We start from the raw sequence: 15,060 nt of genomic DNA, 5'->3' as shown, positions 1-15,060 counted from the left end.
GCATCTGCAGTGTGACAGACAAAATTATAAGCATGAGACGCAGAAGCGGTTAAAGGGAATATACTCAAGTTCCAATGTGTGCTAAAATTGTGGAATGTACTCCAGGAATTAAAGCCCTAAACAACTGCAAAGTAATGGTGTAAAGTTTCCTTCAGAAAATCTTTCTCCTTGTTGCTTTGGTGTTAGATTGGGTCCTTGACCCCAGATTGAGATTACATTCATGCTATAGCTATGGGGTGAAATGAAAGCAATTCACTAAGTGCAAATCCACTGCCAATGCCCAAGCTGCCAGCAACGACTCTAGTTTTCTCTTTTGTATGCAACGCTATTCCCCTCAGCACAGGTCAGTAAAACCCAAGTCCTTTGTGAAAAACAGCACATCCACATCTGAAGATGTTCTTAAGACTTTCTGGCATTCTTGGACAAGACACAAGAGAAAGTTCGGTTATCTTGTCTCAACAATGACCACCAACCTCTTGGTTGGTTCATCACAGCATTACCTCTGCCACTAACAGTAGCACTCCTGTAGGATTTCCCTATTGTTCCTCTGATATGGGGAGAAAAGGGAACTGTTTAATGATAATACAGTCACGTCTCATGTCTCCCATTCTGCACCAAACTTGTTGGATTTTGTTCTTTAGTTAGCTTTCCACAATTCTGCATGAAAAGTCAGTCTAGCACACAGATTTCTCCACACATTGCTAACATTGTTCGGTGTCTTGCCATTTAATAAATTGAACAACAGAAGCAAATAAGCTATAATTGTAGGATTCAGAGCAAAAGTACAGCTCTGCTGAATATTGTAAAATGTTTTAACTTCAGCCATGTTTATACATCTCAGCAACTGGCTCAAGATCATCAGTGAAAAGCCTAGAAGAATTTCTTCGTCAATCAGGGAACAAAAGTACTCACGGATCCAGAGAACTGGAGATTACAATGACAGAAATGAAAAAAGCCCCTTTTGCATGCTGCTCACCACAACAGAGATTACAGAATTATCAATAACCAGTAAGTAATCTGCAGGCAGATGCTTAACTTTAAACAAATAATGATCAGAGTAGAGTTAAAGGAAATCTTGAATCAAAACTCCAACCTAAAACACTTCATGACTTGAATGAAAAAATATGGGATATACATTTAAAAACTAAGTATTAATCTTGGGGCTGAAAATGATTGCTCCATGAACCCTGAGCTGGAGAGATTCACAAGATGAACATATCATGCATATATGTTCAGGAGTGGTCATAAACCAAACACATCATAAACCAAATATAAAAGTTGGGAATTTGGAGAGTGGAACATGGCGAGGGTACAGGGTGGGTTCCATCCAAATTACATAATTATTGTGACAATTACATTTATGTGGCTAAGAGCAACATGGGCCTCTTGAAAACATTACAAGGGCAGGAATGTTGAATAATTACCTTGCATCAGTAGTTACAGCAAAGAATGTGGGGAGATGACAATACCAGGGCAACTACTACTGAATTAGTGATTGAGGATTCACCTAAAGTAAACATCAAAAATAACAGCTCTAAAGTATGTTAAATGACATCTGACATTCTGGACACACCTTCAGAAGGATAGCCTGGCCTTGGAGGAACTCCAGCAAGCATTTACCAGAACGATACCCGACATTCACAAGTTATAGCGAGAAAAGATATAACAAAAAGCAGAGCGTATTTTCGCTAGCTGGCAAGTCCAGAACAAGGAGTCATAATCTAAAAATTGGAGTGAAATCTTCCAACAGTGAAATTAGGAAATATTTCCACACATAAAGGGTGTTGTTTGGAACTCTTCTGTGCATGATACTTGAGGTTAGGTCAATTGATAATTATAGATCTGAGACTGATTGATTTTTGTTATCAAAAGACATTCAGAGACGGGACAAATGCAAGTATGTCAAGTTATATCATCTTGCTGAATCGTGGAACACGTTTCAAGTTAAATGTCCTCTTGTTCCAATCTGTGTCAGGGAAAGAACTAAACTGCCAGTGCTCCTGGATCACTTCTCAACGTAGGAAATACTTCTCCCACAGGTGTGATCCTTTGTGGTCACTTATGGTGCATTGTTTTGTTGTTACATTTTGGACTCTATTTTTGTGCAATACGATTGAGATAATAGCACCCTCATCGCAACATCTGACAAATAATTTATTGCTGATACTGCTCCTGCCATTAAAAACACTTTGAATCACTCCTAAAGATGCAATTTACAACAGGTGATCAGAATGCAGAAGTTGTAACGTATAGTTTTACTGAATGCATTCACTGAGGGTCAACCAGGCACTTCAGATAGGATAAAAAAAAACTTGTACTGAATTTTAATTTGTAATTTACAGATTCTAGTTGCCACTAGTTTCCAATGCATAGCATTATAAATGCACAGCTCACCTTTCACTACAAGAACAAGTGTACCTTCACTCTGAATACCAACAGCATCACCATATGCAATTCAAACAGACCCAACATTTTTAATCCCTTTATGTTTATCCAAAAGTGAATCTGCTCGCTAACGTTGAAGGTTTATGTTTGGTCGGAACATTGGTTAGTAGATCTGTTTTGTTTTAATTGATGGAACAAATTGAGACATATAATTTTGCACAGCTTCCCTCCTCTGGAATTGATGATTCTGACAAAAGGTCAGCCACCTGAAAGGCTAAACCCTTCTCCCAAAAATACAATGTGATTCAAGTGCTTTCAACATTTTCTGGCACACTTCTGAAAAATCTCTTGCTTTTGTCTCCAGTAAAGATACCAGCTCCTTCTGGTCCCTCTTCTAACTGATCATTGTATGAGTCACATCTAATCTAGTCCTCAAAGTCCACATGTATCAAATTCCATCAGGCATTCCAGTGTCAGCATTTAGCAAATGAGGACAATTCTACCTTCTGTACTCTAAGGGTACTTAAACCATCCCCATGTTTAGAAATGCCAGCATTGTATATGGACTGAACTTGGATCTTCATAGAATATGAGACAGAAAGAGGGCATCTTGTCCATCAGATCCATGGTGTTTTTCTCCACAAGCCAGCTAATTTAAACCACTTTCTTGTTTTTTTTTACATATAACATTCCTCTTTAAAGCAACTACATATCTCAATTTTAAAGGAACTCGTGAACTATGATTCAACAGTGCACTGCGGCAGAGAATTCCATATTCTAACTACTTATTGCACAATAATTTTTTTCTGACCTTTAATTTGTGCTCTTTTTATTATCTGGCCAGCTAGTAGAAACAAAGTATCACCCCTTGATCTTGGCAGCTTGTGACAACAGCCCTAAATTCTGTCACACAATAATTCCTCCTTCCTAGCAACATCCTGGTGGAACCCGTTACTTGTTTTTGTATTCTTACTATGAAATCTATAATTGCATTGCCATAATGAAGTCTTATTTATGGTGCTTCCACCTTCCATTTTTACTTCAAAAGGTTGTGGATGCCGCTGTGAAGGCTGTGTTGATTGTCCATCGCTAGTTGCACTGAGGTATTGTTGAGCTATCTCAAACCACTTCATCCTCCAGGTAATGGCAGTGCCAGAGTGATGATAGGATTTCCAGAACCTTGATCCAGCGATAGTGAAGAAATGGCCATGTTTGTGCAAATCAGAATAATGTGCATTTCTGAGAGGAACCTGGAGCTAATGGTGTTCCCATGCTGCTCCTGCCATTATTGGGGGTAGGTCACAAGGAAGGAGGTATTATCAAAGTAACATGTGAGTTGCTAGAGTGTATCCATAGCTTTTGCAGAAACAGTGCAACAGTGGTGAAGGTTATGCATTGCATCTTCCCTCTCTAAAGATCAAAATTCCTCTGGTCCATTAAAATCTTACTATTCAAAATATACTATTAATCCATTTCCTGGTGCATATGGCTCAGAATATCACTTCTGCATAGCCCAAGATAGTACTTCAGTATGTTGTTTCTTAATTTCTAAATGTGATGTGTTTTCCAGAACTCAACAGGATGAGTTGAAAACACTTAATGAGATGCAAATACTTTTGAGAGCAAAAGTCTTTTTGTTAGATACAGTAAGAATACACAATGCTAGCACTCTTGTTCAGGTGATTGCAAAAGACCACATGAGACTTTTTCGAAAGATGACAAGTTGTTGTCCTGGCCACCCTTCATCTTTCAAAGATGACCATCAAAACAGATTAACTGACCATGTACTTTAACTTGCTGCACACAATTGGCTGTCATGTTTTTCCAGAAAACACTATTGGTTGTGAAGTGCCTTGGAGAATTATGTGAATCTAAATGCATAGGAAGCGTTTACGTATGTTAATGATTTTCTTTTAACAAAGAAATCTACTTTGTAGATAATACAAAAATAATGCACACAATTTTAAAAATCTACCTAATTCTCACAATTGTAGAAGTCAACGTGAATTAAGCTCTATAAATAAGCATGGATATAAATTTGATAATGCAGTATTTAGAATTCCTATTGTAAAGTTAATAGCACTTGTCCTTTAGCAAAAGCATAATACTAAATTAAAACCCAGGGATGGTAAGGATATTTTGGCCTTGGAGGGAGTGCAGAGGAGGTTTACTAGGCTGATGCCAGAGTTGAGGGGGTTGAGCTATGAGGAGCAGCTGAATAAATTAGGCTTGTACTCGTTAGAGTTTAGAAGAATGAGGGGAGATCTCATTGAGACGTATAAGATGATGAATGGGATGGATAGGATAGAGGTGGAGAGACTCTTCCCGCTCAGAAAGGATAGTAGGTCTAGGGGGCACAGCCTCAAGATAAAGGGGGGGCGGTTTAGAACAGAGTTGAGGAGGAACTTCTTCACTCAAAGGGTGGTGAATCTCTGGAATTCTCTGCCCGTTGAAGTGGTGGAGGCTACCTCGCTAAATATTTTTAAGATGCGGGTTGATGGGTTTTTGATAAGAGGGGGGATTAAGGGTTATGGGAAGAGGGGGGGAATGTGGAACTGAGCCACGACAGATCAGCCATGATCTTATTGAATGGCGGGGCAGGCTCGAAGGGCTAGTTGGCCTACTCCTGCTCCTATTTCTTATGTTCTTACAATGAGTTGAGGTCAAAGCTAAGTGACTAGGACCAGTTAGCCAGATTACAATATATAAAAATTAAGCATCCAAGCATTTCAATCTTGAGAGAAAAGGCATTGCAAACAGACCATATATAGCGGTTTCAGAATTCAATTAGTGCTCAATTTTGATATATAACCTAGATTTTTAAAAATTGAAAATAAGACTACAATTAACCTTGCAGTTAGCAGTTTCAGGTACTTGTATTTTTGTTGTGGAAAGAGTCCTTAGTAAGGCTCTTTCAGTCTAAATTTCTAGTTCAATACTCGAAGAGAACACACTATTTTTAAAAAAAAGATTGAAAAGTTTCTTTAGCAAAATGAGCAAAGATATGCTCTCTATAAAAACCAATATCCTGGTATTACTGAGACATTACAAAAATATTAACTTGTATCATAAAACGTACAGACATGTGTGTACCTCAATTTACAATCTACCTTTTATTATGTAAAACAGTCTGTATTTATGTAGCCCCTTCAACATTATAAAAGATCCCAAGGCACATGAAAAAAAAGCTGCCATCAACCACATTAAGGTGTGTAAATGAAAGCTTGGCCAAAGAGATGGTTTTTAGAGAGCATCTTAAAGGAGGAAAATGAAGTAGAAAGGCAGAGTGGTTCAGGAAGGCAATTTTAAAGCATTGGGCCCAGGCAGCTGAAGGAATGGCCAATGAAGTAACAATTAAAATTGTGAATACTCAAGAAGCCAAAATTATAATGCCGATACTCAGAGGATTGTGTAATTGTACTAAGACCATGGAGGGATTTGGAAACAAGGATGACAGTTTTGAAATCGAGGCGTTGCCTGACTGCTAAACAACGCAGTTCGGCAAACATGAGGGTGACAGGTGAACAGGATTTGGTGCAAGTTAGGACATGGGCAGCAGAGTGGACGGAGCTGAAAGAAGCAGTGGTGATGCAGAGCTGGTTTACTGTAAGCTTTGGAACAAAGCTAATAGTACTGATTTGTTCAAGACCAAGGTAGTTTATTAAAGCATTAAAATTAGTTCAAGTCTTCGAATAGTTAAATCTGCCCTAGGGCGGCACAATGACTTGGAAACAAGTTAGTTTTCCCTTAAGCAGGCAAAAGGATTGTCCATGAAGCAGTCCTAATGACTACTGACATTACTGAAATTACAGTAGCAATGATGTTGATAATCGCTAACTGTTATGACTGTTTTTTTGTTAGCTATTCCCTCCTCTCCAATTCGCTTCGTCAATCCCCAGCAAGGAGATGTTGGGGTGGTTTCAACAGAGGGAAGTTAGAAGAAAACTGGGGAAGCTGGCAGCATAGGCCAACTTCTGGCTTCTTAAAGTAACTACACAATGTGCAAGCAGGATATTTAATTCTGGTGCAGTTGTGGAAGCAGCTAGGAAAAAGGGACATGGAAATTGAACCTGACCTGGTGATAAGTGTACATTCCTCAATGAATGGGAATGGTTGATTTCCCTGCCACCATTTTCAAGAAACAATTACAACTATACTGAGCTTACTATTGCTGAAATCTCAGATCATTATTGCACAGTGCTTGTGTTAATTGACAAAAGTTCATGTTTTACCAATAATAACTTGAGACGTTGAATTCACTAGATCCCAATTTGTGGGCTGACACAAGAAAATGGCATGAAATAAGCTGACCTGTCATCCAAAACTTAGCAGATTCCTTAAATGTGCCATCATCACTATCTTGTCTCGCCTACATGTGATTCCTGTTTCACATTAACTACTGAATTCAAAGATTACCAAAGGGCAAAGATGCTGATTCGTCCTGTTTAAATAATAAAAGTGGAAACAATATGAATAGCAAAGATCCACAAGCTGTTCCTGCAGGCAAAATAATGAAGGCAAACAAGAGTTTGGCAGGTACCAGTTAAAATCACTTGTACGCACCAACTAAACAGAGACTAATTTATTTAACATGGAATGTGCATGATTGGTAGAACTCAGTCATTATAAATATATTCAGAGAATTTATGCAGGAAGAAAACTTGAATTAGAGAAATGGTCAATGGTGAGTGAGTTTCTGGGTACAATGAGATTGGATTGAGGTTTGTGAATTACAGCTGTTTCTGAGCCATGGTTCTGCTTCTGTCCATTAACAAGCATTAGTGTTATTACACAACGCTACTCAAGTTCAGGTCTTCCTGAGGTATAACATTAACAAATAGCTGACTTGGTGAGCTGATTCTTAAGCTCTCCAAAAGTGGCCTACCTAGCCCCTTAGATTGCAAAGACTAATGTATGGGCTAAAAACCCTGGAATTTTACCCACTACAGGAACACCATCACTGCACCAATTCAAGGGAGTCAAAATATTCTTAGTTGTGGCCTCCCAAACAGAGAGCAAATTTTCTAAATAGAATCTTTATGAAATAGGAGACAATAGGCCATTTGGCACATCAAGATAGTTCTACCATTCAATAAGATTCTGACTAACCTGTTTCTGTTTTGAATTGCACATTCTCACCTACTCCCGGTAAACTCTTGCCCAACAAGAATCTACCAAGCTCCACCTTAAAAATATTCAATGACTCCACCTCCTTCTAAGGCAGCGTTCCAAAGTCACACAATCCACAATATTTTTTATTTCATCTCTGCCCGAAAAGGGCGATCCCCTAATTTTAAAAACAATGCCCTCTAATTCTGAGCTATGAGGAGAGGCTGAATAAACTAGGTTTGTACTCGTTAAGAGTTTAGAAGAATGAGGGGAGATCTCATTGAGACGTATAAGATGATGAATGGGATGGATAGGATAGAGGTGGAGACGCTCTTCCCGCTCAGAAAGGACAGTAGGACTAGGGGGCACAGCCTCAAGATAAAGGGGAGGCGGTTTAGAACGGAGTTGAGGAGGAACTTCTTCACTCAAAGGGTGGTGAATCTCTGGAATTCTCTGCCCATTGAGGTGGTGGAGGCTGCCTCGCTAAATATTTTTAAGACGCGGGTTGATGGGTTTTTGATAAGCGAGGGGATTAAGGGTTATGGGGAGAGGGCGGGAATGTGGAACTGAGACACGACAGTTCAGCCATGATCTTATTGAATGGTGGGGCAGGCTCGAAGGGCTGGTTGGCCTACTCCTGCTCCTATTTCTTATGTTCTTATTCACCAATGAGAGGAAACATTCTTTCGACATTCAATTTCTGAGACCATTCAAGATCTTATATACTTCAATCAAGCCATCCTTCAATCTTCGAAACTCCAGTGGAAATAAACCCAGCCTGCCCAACATTTCCTCAAGACAACGTGCTCATTCTGAGTTTCAATCTAGTAAACTCTCTCTAAACTGCCTCCAATGCACACAATATTCAAGATGTAGTCACACCAATATCTTTCATAATTGAAGCATAGCATGCTTACTTCTATGTTAAATTCCTCTTGTAATAAAGGATAGCATGCCATTAGCCTTATTACCAGATGTACCTACATACTTACATTTTATGACTCTTGCACTAAACACATAGATCCCTCTGCACCTCGGAATTTGGGAGTTGTGCTTTAAGTAACACTCTTTATTCTTCCTGCTACATTTTCCCACATTATACTACATCTGCCAGAATTTTACCCACTCCGTCACTATCTATATCTGCCTACAACCTGAGGAATTAGTACCTGCTGACATTAAAGAAAATATCTGAATGTGCAGTGTTACTTTTGTTGAATCAAGGAACCAAGAGCAACACATTGCATTTAGAAATGGATTCTCAAACACATTCAAAAAAGTAAAATTTGGAACAATACAGCTCTGAACAGGAAGAATAAATGTAAATTATAAATGTAACACAGACAGCTCTCAGCTTCATATGTGTAGTATTTACATTTTAGACAAATATACAAAAGGAATATTAGCAAGACTGAAATATTAGCTTTGATCACTGCCACAAAATCCATTCTCTAAACACTCGATTCCACGTCTCTTCCTGCCAATAGTCTGAGGTTTACCTGTTTGCAACCTTGGTGTCATTCTTGACACAGATAAGCTTCTGACCCTTTTGACCACTTGTGTGCACAATCAAGCCTGTCTACTTTCTTCTCTGCACCATCGCTCAATTCAGGCCTTGCCTCAGCTCTTCTGCTGCCGAAACCCTCAATGATTTTATTGCCTCTTGACACTTCTAATGCAGTCCTGGTTGGACTGCCATGTTCCACCCTCGATAAAAGTGATGTCACCCAAAACGCTGCTCTGTAACTGAAGGTGCTGCAGGTTCTCATCACCTCTCTGCTTGCTGACCTACACTGGGCCTTGATTAAGCAACATTATAAAATTCTTATCCTCATTTTCAATTCCCCCACCCCACTTCCTCTTTGCAAGCCTCTCCAAATCTGGCCTCTTGAGCATCCCTGATTTTATCACTGTATCACAGCCATGCCTTCAGCACTAAAGCTCTGGAATTCCTTTCTCTCTCCGCCTCACACATATCCTTTAAGATATTCCATAAAACCTACCACTTTGACACTTGAATTAAAATATACAGGAAAAAATGCAAATACTGAAATGTGGACTGCAGCGTTTCAAGAAAGCAGCTCACCACCACCTTCTCAATGGCAACTAGGGATGAGCAATAAATGCTGGCCTGCCAGCAATACACACGGGCCACATTTGAATATATTTTCTTTAAATACTCTGTAGCCAGGCAGCATTTTATCACATTTTAACATTGTAATCTATTAACATTTCAGGCCTTGATCTTACATTCTTAACTTTTCACAGTTCTGGTGAAATAGTTTCCGAGGTGAAAGGGGGAAGACACAAATAAAAAAGGAGGCCAGAAGACGGGAAACATCAAATTACAAAAGAATTGGTAGGGCAGAATCTCAGGGAATAGTAATGTCACAAGTAAAGAAACGAAAGATGGGTCCAGTGGAGGTGCGAATGGCAGAATAATGAATAGCTGCTGTCTGAAAGCAAAGTATGGGGGAAAAAAGACAAAACGGAGAGCAGGGTAAACTTCCAGCTCCATATTTGACAGATCATGCTCTGCCATTTCCACCACCTCCAGCACAATACATCAAGTACATTTTTCCTCTTTCAATATTCCAAAGAGACCATTCTCTCAGTGACACCCTGGTTCACTCCTCTATCGCCCCAACACTGTCCCCTTCCCGCAGCAACTTTCCACACAAATACTGGAGATGCAACACCCACCCTTTTATCTCCTCACTGTTCAAGGCTCAAAGCACTCCTTCTACGTGAAGCCATGACTTACACACATTGTTGTCAGTTATAAGACTGCAAGATATAGGAGCAGAATTAGGCTACTCAGCCTATCCAGTCTGCGCGGCCATTCAATCACAGCTGATATTTTTCTCATCTGCATTCTCCTGCCTTTTCCCCATAACCCCTGACCTCCTTATCAAGATCCTTCAAACAAGGACGATGTCTAGCCTGAAATGATGCAGCAAGCAAATCCTGGAGGCACAGGTCTTTAGGCAAAGGACAAGCTGCTGTCACTAAATGGAGTGGGGGTGCAAAAGAAAGAAAAATCAGGGCAGTTTTCAACTCAGGGTTTTACTCTCTCTTCTACTCCCACCACTTCTCTGCAGCAGTTGCTGCAGTAAGTCTCCAATTGTGTTGTGGCTTGTTGGACGAAGTGTTGCCACATAGTACAACCTATGCAAGTTCTTTCCATTCACCAATATCAGGTGCAAATCTCAATTTGCCCTCCTTTTCAATGAGGTTGTCTGAATGCCATCCTGGAGATTGAGTGCCATGCTTAATTTATGAAAGAGAATTTGCTTAGGAAATAGATTATTTGGCATGTGGATGTAATGCCCAAACCAGGGGAACAGATTTCATATGCATCAAAGTGAGTTCCAATACCAGATTGAGGTAAATAGTGAAAAGGATTGGTATAATCACACAGTCTTGCTTAACGTCTGTCTGAATACAAAAGGCCTCATGCTACATTCCATTGCAAAAAATGATGTCTGTCATACCTTCAGGCAGTAGGTACAGATTAGTAGCAACCTTTGCTGGATATGATCACCTCTGGAGGACTTTCCAAAGGACTTCATCTTTGATGGGAGTCAAAGGCATTTGACAGGTCATTAAAGGCCACACAGAGCTCTTTGCATTGTTCCAGGGAGTTCTCTTGGACTTATCAAAGGACTCATGAGAATTTTCAATTTATTACACCATATTTGCTGCTCACAATGCACTCTTATCTAAATTGGGGGGATCAAACACAGATTGGGTAACCACTTTGTAGAACTCTTCAGTTCAGTCTGCAAGCACAACCCAAGCTTCAACTGGCTTGCCATTTAAAATCTTCCCATTACTATCACGTCAACATCTCTGTTCTCGGCCTACTGCAGTGTTCCAGTGGAGCACAAGCACATTCAAGGAACGGTATTTCAGCTTTCATCAGAACTCCCTGTCCAGTTTTTGTTTCTTCAGTGGTCCCATTACCACTCGCTTGGACTCTGTTCCACCAACACTTATCATTTAATGTCTTCCGCCTTATGATATACCTTCTGTTTTGTTTCTCCCCCATCGTCTCTCATTTCATCTCTTTAAAAGCTATTATATTTCTCACTTTTCCCAGTTCTGATGAAATGTTATGAGTTGAAACATTTTGCTCTCCAGAGATCCTGCCAAACCTGAATATTTCCAGCATTTTCTGATTTTATTATATAAATACAAGTGTTACAACTGTTAGGTTTGTAAAATTGTTTTTGAGACTGTGGAGGGAATTTTCCCACCCCACCCTCCACAGAAATTATGGTTTGGGGAGGCTGGACATGCAAAGGCCTGCTGACCTTTGGAGGGATTTACCAGTTTGGTGGTGGAAAATCCCACTGTGTCTTTAATTTAAAGGCAAAATGAAAGGGGCCAAATGACCTGTTCTGGACTTTGCCTGACAGCAGGCCTGGGTGGTTTGACTGGTAGAGATTAAAGGAAACCCAGATTATTTGAGGTGTTTATACTTGGGCAATAGCAGCAGCCGAACAGAGGACAGACTGAGAGCCTCCAAAGTAGCAGAACAATGTTCAAAATGTCAGGTTGCAAAAGGTTGAGTGTTAAACCATCCATTTACTGCCTACATTGGGAGTTGAGGTCTCAGGGATAGTGAATCAGCATTTCTACCTAGATAAGGGGTGCATGTTGTTCATGTTGCCATCAAGATGGGCTTTGAGAGTGAAAGCATCTCTACAACATTGTTGATTGTTCTCAGACAAGTTGGTCTGCCAGAAGCTGAGAGGAAGAGCAGTTATGGGCAACAAGATGCTGTTCACACAGGGATGCAGGTGAGAGCTCCCATTAGGATTGAAAAGACCCAAGTTAAAAATTAGGCTGGGAATTTTGTTTGGCTCATGCTAAATGATGAATTTATGGGGAAATAAATCTCACTGTGAAAGATGGTTCTGAACTTAAATGTTCCCAGACTGAGAAAGGAAAGGAACAGAAGTAAAATGCTAGCAGCATTAATTCCCAGAGATTTGAATATCTACTTCAAGGTCAGTGTAACTTACATGAAATACATTTTTCAGTTGCGCTGAAGAAAAAGGGGAATGTTTATTTTGTGGATTAAAGTACAAGCTGCCTACAAAGAAAGCAGTCAGTCAATACTATTTTTAGTCTTTAGTTACAGTAGTCTTAAAATGCAAAATCTCCTTTCATCCTTTCAGCTATTAATTGGAAATTTGAATTTTTTTTAAAATCTCAATGGAAATCGTAACACAGGTTGTCATTGAACATTTATTGATGTTCTCCATTTGCTAAAATTAATTACATAAATATGAATATTCCTACAAGAGTATTCTGTGCCAACAGTTCCAAAAACTTCCAATTTCAAGCATTGAGACACCAGTATCACACCTATGGTTTGCAATAGAGAACCAGAAAATCACCCTTCATTCCTTCACTAATAGTGACTTAAGATTTTAAATGTGTATTTACAGTGAACCAAAAAAATTCAAACCACCTCCGCTGTTTACTGCTGTGTTTCAGGTAAAGGTAGAAATGCTAGAGGCAAAAATGGTTTTTCGCATTGTTAGATCTGTAGTAGCCAGAGGAATTCAATACATGCTTAGAACATGTGGTATTAACATGATGAGTGTTACCATTAAAGAAAACCTCTCAATGTACCAAATGTAAGTCTAATAAACAACTGTCAGTCCTTTTCACACAACAGGATTTCAACGGATTTTAGAACAAGTCTGTAAGCCTTCGAACTCTTCACTGAGTCTTTCACATTAAACAGAACTGCAAAGTCAAGGTTATCCATCGCATCGAAGTCTATAAATAGCAAGACAAATCCATTATTTTGCAATGCAAGTTCCCAAAGCCTATAGATGCTTACACAAAAATAAAACTACACTCGTTAACATGACAATTATTGCTTACAATTGGAAGAGTGGAGTCAGCATACAATACTTCAGTGATTTTTCAGGCGTTCATATTTAGTCCGTGCAAAAGTGGTGCTACATTCAAAACGTTACACAAGGATTTCTGTATTATTTTAGATACAACTTGCAAGTTATATAGCCCTTTCCCCCAACCACACTTACCAGAAAACAAAGCTGCGGCCAGTTGTGAATAAAATATCTATATGTATATATGGAATAAGGTTCAGACAAATCTTTCGTGATCAACCTCATTATGTCTGGCATTTGCAACTCTGACTCATAGCCAACATATCGTATCCTGTCGGGCTCTTGTTGCGGGTGCAAACTACAAGCAGCTATCGAGGCGGACAGGCGGTACTGTTCTTCATCATCTGGGCTGACACCAATCCGATCGAGTCCATCTCTGGGGTTATGAGTGTCGGGCCCGGCCGCCTCGGCAGTCCTTTGGTTCGCATGGTTCACGTTGGGACCCTCACAATAACTGGCGTCGGCTTTCCTCCTGCCACCTTCGGGCAGTGACAGTCCGGGGTGAAAATCGGCGGCGGCGGCCTCGGTGCAGGACAGGCGGCCTTTGCAGTCCGCCTTGTAGTGGAGCTCGGGGTTTATGATAACACAGCCGTTGAGCAGTCGCTGCTGCTGCTGGTGGTGATGATGGTGGTGGTGAAGGTGCAGGACGCCCTTCTTGGCTCGGTTCGGCTCCGGGTAGCCCCCAACACTGTTCGCCGGCTGTGGCCCACCCTCCTCGCCGTGTTCCTGGCCTGTCCCATCCAGAGCAGCAGCTTCCTCCTCCTCCTCCTCGCCGCCCCCTCCTGGCTGCGGCCCCGGGAGCTGGTCGTAAGCGCCCGAGTGGTTGAGAGTTGCGGCGAAGGGAGAGATGTCAGCGGGGGCTGGGGAGAGCACGCTAGGCCCGGGCGGTACATCAGACATCCTAGAGAGCGGAGAAACACGGCGACAGCATGAGGGCCGAAAGCAGGGAGAGACAGAAAATGATTCCAACCCGGAGAGGGTGGAGGGGAAGGAGGGAGGGAGAGAGGGTGGGGGTGGAAGGGGAGGGGGGGGTGAGGGGGGGAAAGGACTCGCTGCCCGCCCTCAGCACTCACACATCCCGACTGGAGCTACACAGGGATCGGGGGAGGGCTGCCAGGCAGAGCCCGACACCCACACAGACAGAGGGAGAGGTGGCTGGGGAAGAGGGGAAGCCGAGCACAGGCAGCACCGGCCCGCAGCCTGTAACTCGAGGCCGTTTCCACTCTCAACCTAGGCGCTGCCGTAAAGTGAAGCGGGCGCGCGGCCCGGACGCCCCCGGATACGTCACAACCGTCGTAAAGACGGCTCCGCGCTTCCCCTACAACTTTTGTTTTACGACGCTGACCTTTGACCGGCTGCGCGCGCGGGACTGGGGGAGGGAGGGCAGTGAGCCAAGAAGCGATGGCTGTCTGTATGTTTAACCGAGCTCAATGAAACAAATAACTCCTCCTTTCCACACCTCATAGGTGTTTATGAATTTATTTCTGGTTTGTATGTGAGTTCAGTCGGTGGAAGCTGCTGGAAATTATCCTTAAACCATTCTCTTGCTGCAAATGCAACCTTGTGTCTATTGAGTCTTTCCTTTCTTGGTATTGTTCGTGAGTCGTGCTGTTTTATCTCTTCATATCTGTCT

At 41.3% G+C, this 15,060-nt stretch overlaps 1 protein-coding gene across 1 annotated transcript in view; it reads right to left on the bottom strand.

The window, feature by feature from the left end:
* naa30 (N-alpha-acetyltransferase 30, NatC catalytic subunit) overlaps positions 1-14,679 on the bottom strand; it is a 34,196-nt gene extending 19,517 nt beyond the window's left edge. The window contains exon 1 of the mRNA XM_080202760.1: positions 13,563-14,679. Coding sequence (XP_080058886.1) covers positions 13,563-14,327 — 765 coding nt within the window. The 5' untranslated portion in view covers positions 14,328-14,679. The remainder of the gene's footprint in view (positions 1-13,562) is intronic.
* Between the last annotated feature and the right edge of the window lie 381 nt (positions 14,680-15,060).

Source organism: Carcharhinus amblyrhynchos, chromosome 14 (assembly GCF_965287045.1).
Source record: "Carcharhinus amblyrhynchos chromosome 14, sCarAmb.v2.hapA, whole genome shotgun sequence".
Lineage (NCBI taxonomy): Eukaryota > Metazoa > Chordata > Chondrichthyes > Carcharhiniformes > Carcharhinidae > Carcharhinus > Carcharhinus amblyrhynchos.
The sequence above is the reverse complement of the archived record's forward strand: the minus strand, read 5'-3'. Positions and strand labels throughout refer to the sequence as shown.